Source organism: Aquarana catesbeiana, linkage group LG11 (assembly GCF_042186555.1).
Source record: "Aquarana catesbeiana isolate 2022-GZ linkage group LG11, ASM4218655v1, whole genome shotgun sequence".
NCBI lineage: Eukaryota > Metazoa > Chordata > Amphibia > Anura > Ranidae > Aquarana > Aquarana catesbeiana.
This window is the reverse complement of record NC_133334.1, coordinates 13,164,089-13,177,634: the sequence shown is the minus strand read 5'-3', so window position 1 is coordinate 13,177,634 and position 13,546 is coordinate 13,164,089. Positions and strand designations below refer to the sequence as shown.

The following is a 13,546-nucleotide window of genomic DNA, read 5'->3' as shown; positions in this document are numbered from 1 at the left end:
GGGTGGAAATATTCAGAGCCATTGATTTGGCCATGTTAACCTGAAGTCCCGATATGCAGCCAAACGAGTTAAGTAAGTGTAGAATGTTGGGGGTGGAAATGAGGGGGGAGGTGACAAACAGGAGGACGTCATCGGCGAAGAGGGCGCATTCATGAGTCTTTTGACCACATTGCACTCCATGGATGTTAGGGTTTTGTCTTATGGCCAGAGCCAAAGTTTCTATCGCTATTGCGAATAGAATCAGTGAGAGAGGGCAGCCTTGTCTAGTCCCCTGCAATATAGAGAATTCTTCGGAAAGGTGGCCTTGTATTTTAATACGTGCTTTAGGGGAGGAATAAAGGGAGGATATGGTGGTAATGAAGTCTGGGCCAAAGCCCCATTTCCGCAAAACAGTAAAGAGGTATGGCCAGGTGACCGTGTCAAAGGCCTTTTGGAGATCTATCGAAAGGACATATCCTGGATGAGAAGGCCCCCCATCCCATGACGATTGCATGAGGGAAATTAAGTCTACCGCTCTCCTGATCTGGTCCGGCCCCTGTCTTCCGGGGATAAACCCCGCCTGGTCCTTGTGGATATAGTTAGCAATGAAGGAAGCCAGTCTATTAGCCAGAATTTTTGTCATAATTTTTAAATCGTTAATTAACGAGATTGGCCTATAGTTGCATACGCCACTGGGGTCCTTACCCTGTTTGGGGATTACTGATATGTATGCCAAGTTGGCTGACGGTTCCAGGGGGGACCCCGCGCGAAGTGAATTAAAGAGGCGGGCCAGATAAGGAGAGAGGGCAACCGAAAAATCTTTATAATAATGTGCGAAGAAGCCTTCAGGGCCTGGGGCTGATTCTGTTTTGAGGTTCTTTATGACTTCATGAATTTCCTCTACCCTGAAGGGGGATTCCATAATGGACCTATGGGAGTCTGAAAGTGTAGGAATATCAAGGCTATTCAGGAAGGAATCAATAGAGTCTGAGTTGTTAGGGTCGGGGGCTGAGTATAGCTTAGAATAAAAAGCCTGGAAGGTTTCCAAGATCTTTTGGGGATTTTGGGTAAGAGTTCCCGATTGGGATCTGATCTTGGGCAGAGAGAAGGTTTTTATTTTGGGGGAAAGTTTAGCAGCCAACTGGGGGCCAATTTTATTTGCTTGGATATAGAATCTGCCACTGAGCCAGGTCAGATGCTTGTCTGCATTAGATGTAAGGGCCAGATTAAGCGCTACTCGGGAGGCTTCTAGCTTGGTCAGGGTTGTGGAAGAAGGGTCAGCTTTATGGGATTTACTGAGGGAATGGAATTCCCTTTCCATTTGCACTATATCTGCTTTCCTTTCCTTTTTGAGTTGAGACACCAGTTGGATCATTTTCCCTCTAAGGACAGCCTTGTGTGCTCCCCAGAGCACACTAGGAGAGATGTCTCCTGTATCATTGAGACGGAAGAATTCCCTGATTTCTTTTTCTAAAATTATGCAGTGGACGGGGTTAGATAGTAGTGATTTACTTAAGCGCCACTGTGGAGGCCCAGAAGGTGAAAGGGAGCAGGAGAGTTTAAGTGTCACTAAGGAGTGGTCTGACCATGGGACTTCCTGTATGGAGGCATGGGATGCTGTGTGGATATCTGAATTTGGGAGGAGTATATGATCAATTCTGGCGTAGGTATTATGAGGTGCCGAGAAATGGGTATAATCTTTTGCCGTGGGGTTTAATTCCCTCCACACGTCTATCAGGCCCATATCATGTAAAAGGCTTGCAATTTTGAGGCTTTGAGTGGGCGGATTTTTAAGCCGAGATCTCCCATGAGAGGACTTGTCCAGCAGTTGATCAAAAGCGATGTTAGAGTCACCACCCATGATCACCCTGCCTTCCAAGTGAGGGGCTAGAGTCGACAGCATAGAGGTGAAGAAAGGTGCCTGTCTTTGATTAGGAGCGTAATAGGAGATGATAGAGTACAGAATCCCCCCTATAGTTCCTTTTATTAAAATAAACCTGCCCTCTGGGTCTTTGATCGTGTGTGTGAGTGCAAAGGGAGTATTTTTAGATAGGAGAATGGCGACACCCCTTTTTTTGGTGTCAGCATTCGCCAGGAAAAAAGTTGGGAACGAACGGTGTAGGAAGGTGGGGTTATAACTGGCTGGGAAATGGGTTTCCTGAAGTCGAACAATATCGAGGCCCCTAGAGTGGTAGCTCTGAAACGCTGCGGCGTTTAGAGGGGGAATTGAGTCCCTGGACATTATGCGAAGCTACTTTTAACGAATGTGTCTGGGTAGTCGGGTTAGCCATGGGTCCACGGAGTGTGGAGCGATATGAAGCAAAGGGAGCTTACCAGCACCACCCGGGAACGGACGTCGGCTCGAAGAGGAATAGATTCGTAATTCTTCCTGAGGGCTGGGTAGGTAGGCGTGCTCCGCGAGGATTCCTGGAGAGAGTGGGACAGAGAGGGAGGGGAATGGGGAAGAGACAAAGGAGAGGAGGAGAAAGGAAAGGGAGAGAGAAGAAGGGAAAGAGAAGAATGTAGGACAAGTATATTAATCAGGCATAATAATACCGCAAACATTAAGTGCAAAACCAACAGTTAATGAGATCAAAACTAGGAAATAGTATATAAAGGAAGTAATCAAAACTCAGACTAGTATTACTAGTCCTGCTCCGGATTCCCCTAAAAGGGGGAGCCCGGAGAAAAAGGGGAGAGGGCAACCTCCAATTGGGTTGTCTACCCGATGTCACCAGAGGGGCACTGAGTCCCCTCGAGTCACAACAGAGAGGGTGGTATGCAGGGCCGCTCCGGCCGTCTGGATCCCTCAATGCAAGGCGAAAAAATGTGGGATCGGTCACCAGGAGGGAGTGCAAACTAAATTGCAAGTTGGTTGTAGGACATTAGGTATAAAGTAGGGAACCGAGATCAAAAATGCAATAAAAAAAAGAAAAGGGGGGGGGGGTCACTGCGGGGGGGGGGGTATAAAAAAAAAAAAAAAGGAAGGAGAGAAAGAAAAAAAGGGGAAAAATCTAAAAGAAAAAAAGCATATTCTTTCCTTTTTTATCTTTACAAGGGTAGTCATTATATTGTCTACTGTGACATGCCGTAAAGTAGATCTCCTCGTCAGGAGGATACAGTGTAGCCCAGAAAGGGATCCCCAATAGCCATTAATAGGGCTAGGGGGGCCAAGCTGTGGGCATAGGCTGGCTTGAAAAGATTGCAGCAGTTAGTTTAACGTAGGGATGCCCCTACTCAGAAGAAAACACGTGATCGTCAGTCCACCAGGTAGGTTGGAAGAAGAAAATCCATTCCGGACGTGAGGAGGAACGTTCATCTTGTGGAGCGAGAGTCCCGTAGCCGCTTTGGTAGCTGCTTGTTCCACAGTGGAGTAAGGGGGCTACCCGGGGGGGGGGTCTCTTGGAAGAACCCGGGGTAGGTGTTTCCTGCAGGGGAGCCAGAGTTTGTGAGATCAGGCCTAGTTGCAGAAGCAAGTGCTCCCCTTCCTGGAAGTTGGAGAAGTGGTAGGGAACATCCTTGAAGTGAAATTGAAGGCGAAAAGGGAACGACCAGCGATATTTGATGGAGTTTTGGGCGAGTATTACCAACAATGGCTTGAGCGCTCTTCGTTTTTGAACCGTGGCTGGCGAGATGTCTGCAAAGATTTGAATCTTATGCCCTTGAAATGACAGGTTATCTATGTTGCGGGATCTTCTCATAACTTCCACCTTCACACCATAAAAATGGGGCTTGACCACGATGTCCCTCGGGAGGCCATCTTGGCGGGGAAGCTGGAGGGCTCTGTGTGCTCTGTCCAGTTCAAGTCTGTGATTTTGGATGTCTGGAATGAGATCTTTGATAAATAATTGGACGGTATACGCTATATCCGTTACTGTTTCGGGTATCCCACGTATACGGAAATTGTAACGTCTATTTCTGTTTTCCAAATCGTCTATTTTGGATAAGGCAGTATCTAGCTGGTCTTGTAGAGACTGAATACAGGCCAGGTTCTGGTTGGTGCATGCAGCAGTGTTATCCACCACCTGCTCAATCGCATCTATACGAGAGCCCAAATTTTGTAGATCAGCCTTAATAACGGCTGTAATCTGAGTGGCATTCTGAGCTAGACCTGCTGCCAGCATATCTGAAAAGCTCTGTAGCAAGAGCTGCATGTCCTGGGTCTGGGACTGCTGTGAGGCTGGGGGATGGCTGGGCCCTGCTAGGCCTAGAGGAGAATGGAGCCTGGGTGGGTGGATGATATCACCCAGGGCCCTGTTGAGGAGGGAGTCTGTTCTAGCAGGGGGGATCCCTTGAGCTATGCTGTGACTTACAGTTGTTGCCAGTATGTCAGCGCGCTGCTGGGTGGGGGAAGAGTGATCTGTGACTTCCATGCTGTCCCTCTGAGAAGCTGCGGTCGCCATCTTGGACGGGTCAGGGGCCGCCTGGTTAAAGGTCAGTTGGCGGCTCACCTCGCTCTTTTTCGTGCCACTCGGCATATAGAAGTGGGCTAGAGAGGTTTGGTGAGCCCAGGGGAGGATTTGGTGCCGGTTCCGCTCGATATGAGAGCTCTGGGGGAGGAGAAGGGCCGGAGCGGTGTGGAGCTCTCGATTAGAGCGCCTCCTCGGGAGTCCCACGCATGCGCACCTCCTTAATATTGCATTCTTAAAGAGGTTGTAAACCTCCTGTAATTTGCACCTATAGGTAGGCCTAGAATAAGTATTACCTATAGGTACTGTAAATATCTGCTAAACAAGCGCCGTTTAGGAGATGTATACTGTGCCAATGATGTCATCGGGGCATGCACTCTGAAGGAATGGCCACCCATGCCATTTCTTCAAGAGCATGTGCCATGACCGGCGGCTCCCGCGCGCATGCGTGGGAGTGACGTCACGCGGCTCCAGCCAGTCACACAGCCAGAGTCCCTTGCCCCGTAAGAAAGACGGGCGAAGAAGGCCTCCAGCGGGAACAGTGCGGGCTTCCTTTGCATTTAAGTGTCACATAATGTGCATTAGGAAAAACCCATCAGAGTTTACTCCCTCTTTCAGTGCTTTCCATTAAGTAAATCATCGTACAAGATACACGAAGTGTAGGTTTCCTTTGATTGTCATCTGTCTCATCCATAGTTGCCAACATTGTAAAAAAAATGTAGGGACACTTTTTTGGCTGTAGACGGAGTCTTATTATAATTAGGGGGCGAGGCATACGTTTGTAGGTGTGGCCCAAGGGGAAAGTAAAGATGCGGCGTGCGGAGCGTACCGCGGTGAAAAATGGGCATGGTTTACCCAAAATAGTGGGCGTGTCTTAAATGAGCGTGGCTCAAAGGGGGTGTGGTTAGCGTCTGAGATGAACGAGGGATGGAGGGAGAGGGAGGGAGGGGTGGCGGAACAGCAGCCCCAGATCCTACACAACAATAGAAATATATGTATTCCAGAAAGTTTAACAATCAGCAGATAAAGATACTCCAAACACCTGGTGTTAGCACTTCAATCATCCCGGCACCATGGTTGTTATGGTGTCAGGATGATTGAAGTGCATTATTTCTATTATTACATTGTAATATAGAATGAAATCATTCATCTCACCATAATGCCGAATCAGTGGGATCCCTGAACGTGTCACCTGCCACGTCGCCTGCCACCAGCCATCCGTCCTTGCATCAGGTGCCCCCAGCAGAGTCGTCCTTGCATCAGGTGTCCCAGCAGAGTCCGTCCTTGCATCAGGTGTCCCAGCAGAGTCCGTCCTTGCATCAGGTGCCCCCAGCAGAGTCCGTCCTTGCATCAGGTGCCCCCAGCAGAGTCCGTCCTTGCATCAGGTGCCCCCAGCAGAGTCCGTCCTTGCATCAGGTGCCCCCAGCAGAGTCCGACCTTGCATCAGGTGCCCCCAGCAGAGTCCGTCCTTGCATCAGGTGTCCCAGCGATTTTCCACCGCCGCCGCTAGAGGTGTGCGACCTCTAGCGGCAGCGGCGGAAAATCGTGAAAAAACTGATTTCTCTGGACATTTCCCAGGAAACAATAAAATCGGGAAATAGTCTAAATCCCGGAAATGTCCCGGGAAATTCGGAACAGTTGGTAAGTATGCTCATCTGGGGTCAATCCATCTATGATGGCAATGCATCCTGTGTAGTTTCTATAGTTAGTGAGTTTTTGTAGGCTTTTGTATAGTTAGGGTGCCATCTAGGGGGCAAGCTTTTGTATGTATTCTTAAAAACAGAAAGTGAAGAACAAAAATTAGTAGCTTAGTGACTGAGGGTATTAACTGTTGATAGCTCAGTAAAAGTAAAGAGCACATTCAAAGTGCTTTGAGTGTCCTTAAAGTTTGAAAAAGCAGTGTTAGTTCCTAGTTAATGGTTTTCTCTTGTCCTTGGAGATTTTGCAGCTGGTGCATTGTAATTATGTTTGCGGTGTTTCCCCTTTTGGAATGGAGATTTAGGAGGTGTGGACCCAGGGATAGAAGGAGCATTATTGATTGCTGGCGGTAAACGGAATTCTATGTGCCATTCTGGCAAATCTAAAGAGTGATTTGTATTTTGTCACAGAAGGCAGATAATTCATCTGGGGTACGAAGCAGGTGTTGTTTTCCATTATAAGTTACATAGTTACATAGTAGGTGAGGTTGAAAAAAGACACAAGTCCATCAAGTCCAACCTATGTGTGTGATTATGTGTCAGTATTACATTGTATATCCCTGTATGTTGCGGTCATTCAGGTGCTTATCTAATAGTTTCTTGAAGCTATCAATGCTCCCCGCTGAGACCACCGCCTGTGGAAGGGAATTCCACATCCTTGCCGCTCTTACAGTAAAGAACCCTCTACGTAATTTAAGGTTAAACCTCTTTTCTTCTAATTTTAATGAGTGGCCACGAGTCTTGTTAAACTCTCTTCTGCGAAAAAGTTTTAACCCTATTGTGGGGTCACCAGTCCGGTATTTGTAAATTGAAATCATATCCCCTCTCAAGCGTCTCTTCTCCAGAGAGAATAAGTTCAGTGCTCACAACCTTTCCTCATAACTAAGATCCTCCAGACCCTTTATTAGCTTTGTTGCCCTTCTTTGTACTCGCTCCATTTCCAGTACATCCTTCCTGAGGACTGGTGCCCAGAACTGGACCGCATACTCTAGGTGCGGCCGGACCAGAGTCTTGTAGAGCGGGAGAATTATTGTTTTATCTCTGGAGTTGATCCCCCCTTTTAATGCATGCCAATATTCTGTTTGCTTTGTTAGCAGCAGCTTGGCATTGCATGCCATTGCTGAGCCGATCATCTACTAGGACCCCCAGGTCCTTTTCCATCCTAGATTCCCCCAGAGGTTCTCCCCCCAGTGTATAGATTGCATTCATATTTTTGCCACCCAAATGCATTATTTTACATTTTTCTACATTGAACCTCATTTGCCATGCAGTCGCCCACCCCATTAATTTGTTCAGGTCTTTTTGCAAGGTTTCCACGTCCTGCGGAGAAGTTATTGCCCTGCTTAGCTTAGTATCGTCTGCAAATACAGAGATTGAACTGTTTATCCCATCCTCCAGGTCGTTTATGAACAAATTAAATAGGATTGGTCCCAGCACAGAACCCTGGGGAACCCCACTACCTACCCCTGACCATTCCGAGTACTCCCCATTTATCACCACCCTCTGAATTTGCCCTTGTAGCCAGTTTTCAATCCATGTACTCACCCTATGGTCCATGCCAACGGACCTTATTTTGTACAGTAAACGTTTATGGGGAACTGTGTCAAATGCTTTTGCAAAATCCAGATACACCACGTCTACGGGCCTTCCTTTATCTAGATGGCAACTCACCTCCTCATAGAAGGTTCATAGATTGGTTTGGCAAGAACGATTCTTCATGAATCCATGCTGATTACTGCTAATGATATCATTCTTATTACTAAAATCTTGTATATAGTCCCTTATCATCCCCTCCAAGAGTGACTTACAGAGCCTCTTTCAGCTCCTTCAGTAAAGGTTTTACTACTCTCCTGTTCTTGAGTGTGTTAGGGGACAGTGTTGCCAACCCCCGGAAGTAAAATTTACTGGCAGGACTCCAGAATTTACAAACAGCACCAATTTCTTACTGACAAAAAATCATGAAATTTGTTTACAGAGCCGCATTTTTTACAGACTGCAAAAAAGTACCTAAAATTACAGTTTCAGTGTTAAACAGTGCAAATATCATTATTTAAACTATAAATATATAGCTAGCGCTATCAGCAATGTGTTTAAAGCGTAAGTCCACTTTTAATGAGAAAAATACATTCCCCTCTGGGTGATCTCTGTACATTACAAGGATTTTAACAACCTTTGTTGCAGATTCCTACCTTTTTGTTATTCTGAAGAAATCCCTGTGTGTTTGTCTGTGTCTCTGGGCTGAGTGGGTCTAATGGGAGTGTTTTCATAATTATCTGTCAGCTGTGGAGCTGCAGGGCACTAATGAGGAAAGCTGCTGGGCCTGCATTCCTTTAGATGGGTTTCTATTGAATATATCTCACCAAAAATGGCATTTTTGTTGCCGGGGATGCCTGAAATCTGACTTGTGTCTAATGCCGCGTACACACGGTCGGACTGGTCTGACGGACGCCGATGGACCAAATCCGGCGGACAATCCGATCGTGTGTGGGCTTCACCGGACCTTCAGCAGACTTTTGCAGTCGCAAATCTGACGGACTTTAGATTTGGAACTTGCTTCAAATCTTTACGTCGTAACTCCGCCGGATCCAGAAATCCGCTCGTCTGTATGCTAGTTCGACGGACAAAAACCAACGCTAGGGCAGCTATTGGCTACTGGCTATCAACTTCCTTATTTTAGTCTGGTGTACATCATCACGTACGAATCCATCGGACTTTGATGTGATCGTGTGTAGGCAAGTCCGTTCGTTAGAAAGTCCGTCGAAAGTCCGTCAAAAGTCCGTTGAAAGTCTGTCGGACAGGCTGTCGGACTTTTGTAGCTGAAAAGTCCAACCGTGTGTACACGGCATTAGGCAGACTTCTGGGAAAATTGGTGAGCCAATCACACAAACAGGAAATTATGTTTCTGGTGAGTGGTCAGTACACATTCTGTGTACAGAACACCTCCAGGTAGCCATATTGCTTTGCAGAATAAAAAGGAAAGGTAATTTTTATTAACATTCAATTACAATATGACTTGTACACAATATATTTTTTCTTTTATTTGCTATTTTTTCCCCATGAAAGTGGAGTTACCCTTTAAGCTAAACAAAAGTCAAAAAAACATATTTCTCCATTTACATGAAGGTCAGGTTACTATAACTCAGCCAGCACAGAGTTCCCACATACATAAGAGTCTGCAGGATTCCCCCTTACAGTGAAAGGGAACTCTTATGTAAAAGGGAACACTCCAGATCATGATCTAAGGCAGGAACTCTGATGCAAGGGGGGCTCTGGTGACCAGAGACCACCTTATATCAGAGTCCACTGCGTTCCCTTTACATCAGAGTTCCTACTTACATCAGGGTCTGCAGCATTGCCCTTGCACTGTAAGGGGGAATCCTGCAGACTCTAATGTAAAAGGGAACGCCAGAAACTCTGATGTGGGGGGAAACTCTGATGTGGGGGGCACTCTCTGGTGACTAGAGACCACCATCCGCAGAGTGAATACACTAAGGTAAGGGGTTGGTTACCAATATAGGGGGGAACCTTTATATCAATGCCCCTTTACATTATTGTATTCACTCCCCCTTACATCAGTGACCCCCCCTTTAGACTGGCCTGATCTGTCACTGACCTCCTCTCAGGTGCACCATGCAGGGCTCAGTCAGAGGGCTCCAGCTTGGCAGCTCTGGTTTTATCCTATAGTCTCCTCTCCACAGTCCACACACATCTGACTCATGCCGTGACCCCTATCCCGGGAACATTCCCACTTTTGACTCCTCTCCGGACTCCTCCTCAGAGACTGCAGACATGATAAAAGACAAGAGATGGTCAGAGGCTGCGGATATGATACAGGAGGTGGACAGAGGCTGTGGACATAATACAGGAGGTGGACAGAGGCTGCGGACATGATACAGGAGGTGGACAGAGGCTGCCGACATGATACAGGAGGTGGACAGAGGCTGTGGACATGATACAGGGGATGGTTAGAGACTACGGACATACTACAGGACGTGGACAGAGGCTGCAGACATACTACAGGAGATGGTCAGAGACTGCAGACATATTACAGGAGGTGGAAAGAGGCTGCGGACATGGTAGTGTCCTCCTAACCCCTCATAGTAGATTCCTCCTCTGTCCCCCTTCATATTACCTCTCCACATCAGTGTCCTCCTCCTGTGCCCCTTCACAGGGCAGCACCATCAGTGTCTTCCTCCTGTGCCCCTTTACAGGGCAGCATCATCAGTGTCTTCCTCCTGTGCCTCTTTACAGGGCAGCACCATCAGTGTCCTCCTCCTGTGCACTTCACAAGGCAGCACCATCAGTGTCCTCCTCCTGTGCTCTTCACAGGGCAGCTGCAGCACCATCAGTGTCCTCTTCCTCTGCCCTTCACGGCTTCAGTTTACCCCCACTCACCCCTCCTTGGCTCCTCTGCTGTAGTGAGTGGGCAAGGCGCCACCACCAAGCGTGAGTGGTTTCCATTCAAAAATGGCACCAGGCAGCGCCATTACGTTACTGTGCATGCTCCGCTCGGCCGAGCGTGTATGAGCTTTCCTGAGCCCGGCCGGCTTCGGAACGGAGCATGCTCAATTGCATAGTCAGCTCTTGGCCATCTTTTTTACGGACACCATCGCCAGTAATGAACATTTACGGGCTGCCCCTAAATCTACGGGCAGTTGGCAACACTGATAGGGGACAGGTCTTGGAATAGCTGTAAGTTTTCTCCATGAAAAGTGACAAGAACGTTTTGGCTGGCTTTTTGGAGAATTTCCTCTTTTAGGCAGAAATTAGGTAAGCATAAGTTGGCAGCCAAGCCTGTGTGTGTTTTGATCTGGGGTAGGAGTAACTCAGGGAGAGCTGGTGACTCTCAGGTAGCATCACCAAGACCTCCAACTTTTTTCCAGAATATTCTGGTTTCTTCTGGAAAGGAAGGAGGAGAGGAGAGGTGGAGCTGTCTGGAGTATTCTGAGAAGCCCTGACCAATCCCAACTTGGATTGGTAGGGGGCAAGCCTCCTTAAATACCCAGGGTCAGCCCAGCTGGGGAGGAGTTGTTTGGGTTGGAAGTTGGAGATGGAGTGTTGGGCTGTCAATGCCTTAGAGGGAGCTCCCCAGTCTGGGGGGGGTGACCTTGGGCCTGGACTCGGGTGCAGACGGAACCCTCTAAGAACACGTGGAGGTGTACTGGACAGGTGGCACAGGAGCAAGGAGAGGACAGCAGGAGAGCACTGTAAGGCAAAGTCTCCAGGAGAGGAACAACAGGTCACAGCCAAGAGGGCTGGTGAGTGACACACAGTCGGGGAGGACTTAGAGACATGCCTGAGAGGACTGGGAGATTGCAGTCTGAGATGGGTGCAGAGCCAGCTAAGAGGACTGTAGTGGCATGGGCAGTGGAGAGAGGCATCTGTAGCCAGGAGAGCTGGCAGGGCCTGATGAGGTGGTGCTGGGAGCAGTAGCCACATGGACAGCTAGCATTGGGACTACCTTCATTTTTGCTACACCAAAGGGGCCCGCGGTCTGAATCCCTGCAAAGGGCATTCGTTTCAGGCCTGACTGAGTCAGTGTCAGGCCTGCATATCAGTGCTAGCTGGTTCTGGATGAGTGATTTCAGCAAGAAGCAAGTGAAGTGCTTGAGAGTGAGTTCAAGAGTCAAGTTGAGTTGTGCCGGAGGAAAGGGTATATACACAAGAAGTGTATATAGTTCCTCAGTCCCTAACAATTTCTTCAATCAACTGGGCATCTCATAACTACCCTATCCAAGTTTAATCCCCTCAATAAAAATACAAAACAAAGTGCATGGACTGTTTTCTGTCTGAAAGACAAATCGTGTGCCTGACTGGGCAGGGTAGGGTGACAGATGGACTACAACTACCAGCAGCTTCTACGGGGGAACCGCTACATATTTGTCTGTTTATTTCAACCATGTGCTGGGAATGTGTGGCTGTAATAAGCTTCAGTCTGTGTATTGCTTTGTCTCTCTGTTTGCCAGCTCTTTCACTTAGGCCCCTTTCACACTGGGGTGGCGTCGGCGGTAAAGCGCCGCTATTTTTAGTGGCGCTTTACCGTCGTATTTGCGGCAGTATTCAGCCGCTAGTGGGGTGCTTTTAACCCCTGCTAGCGGCCGAGAAAGGGTTAAAACCACTCGCAAAGTGCTGCTGCAGCAGCGCTTTGCAGGCGGTATAGCCGTGCTGTCCCATTGATTTTAATGGGCAGGAGCGGTGAAGGAGCAGTGTATACACCGCTCCTTCACCGCTCCAAAGATGCTGCTAGCGGGACTATTTTTAGCGTCCTGCCCTTGGGGCTTTCACATTGGAGACACAGCAGCGGCTGGTTCAGGACGCTTTGCAGGCGATATTTTTAGCGCTGTATCACCTGTAAAGCGCTCCAGTGTGAAAGGGGTCTTTTTGCCATTTCTTCAGATTAGCACTAAAAGGCATAGGCATGCACACAAGGTGTGCCTGGTGTGCCTAGACACACCCTAATCACCCTGTGTAGTGCCGATTCCCCCTGCTTCCTGTCTCCCCCCTGCAGCTCCTCTCAGGAGCAGGGAAGGGGCTGGTAAATATTTCATTAACTGCCCCCTTCCTTTTCTGAATGAACACAGTGAATGAACTGACACCGTCCACTGCCCTCCTGATACACACACACGTGTGTTTGTGCTCTTGGGTGCACACCCTAATGCAATATGCTGCACACACCATTGCTAACAGGTCTGCCTTTAGGTCTGTGATAGCTGTAAAAAAAGAGTTTTTGATGTCTGCAGCTATTTCAGTCATGTCAGCATATGTAAGAGGATGGTCAGGATGTGTGCAGTCTCTTAGGCTGGATTCACACCTACGCAGTTTTAGTGCTTTTTGCATTTTTGCATTTGCATTTTAATTTGCAATACAGTCCATTTAACATGATTTCCTATGGAACACGTTCTGTAATGCAAATCTGCAAAATGCAAAAAGCACTAAAAATTCATAGGTGTAAATCCAGCCTTAACGAGTCCTCTGAAGCTGGCAGTGAGATTTCATCATAGTCTTCTTCTTCTCCTGTTACCACAATCAAACAATCATAAAGATGTGTTTGAAGTAAAATAAATATTGCACAAATGTATTTATAGTCAGTATAAGTGTTGCAGAGTTATATCTATTGTACTTTTATTTTATAGGAGTGGAACAATGGAGAATCTATTTTTTTTTTATTTGGATGATTTTAAATTCATTTATATTGTTTTTTTATGGGAAGCTTCAATGGAGATATTTCAAAAAAGGTAAGCGTCTAAAATTTATAGAAACATAATTGGGAAAAATGGTACCCAAAAGGAGGAGAAACTGTACATTAGATTAATGGGGATTCTGCCATCATAAAAAGAAAAAAAACATTTACTATCTTCTGTATACAGTATATCACATCTGAGCTATAAACTATATATAAATATCCAAAAGAAATCCATCAATATTCAACATGTTTCTGTATGATTTTCATCACAGAATTGT

General features: G+C 47.2%; 1 protein-coding gene across 1 annotated transcript in view; it reads left to right on the top strand.

Moving 5' to 3' along the window:
* The window catches only part of LOC141111844 (natural cytotoxicity triggering receptor 3 ligand 1-like), an 82,404-nt gene that overhangs the window by 47,901 nt on the left and 20,957 nt on the right, over window positions 1-13,546 (top strand). The window contains exon 6 of the mRNA XM_073604003.1: window positions 13,219-13,320. Coding sequence (XP_073460104.1) covers window positions 13,219-13,320 — 102 coding nt within the window. The remainder of the gene's footprint in view (window positions 1-13,218; window positions 13,321-13,546) is intronic.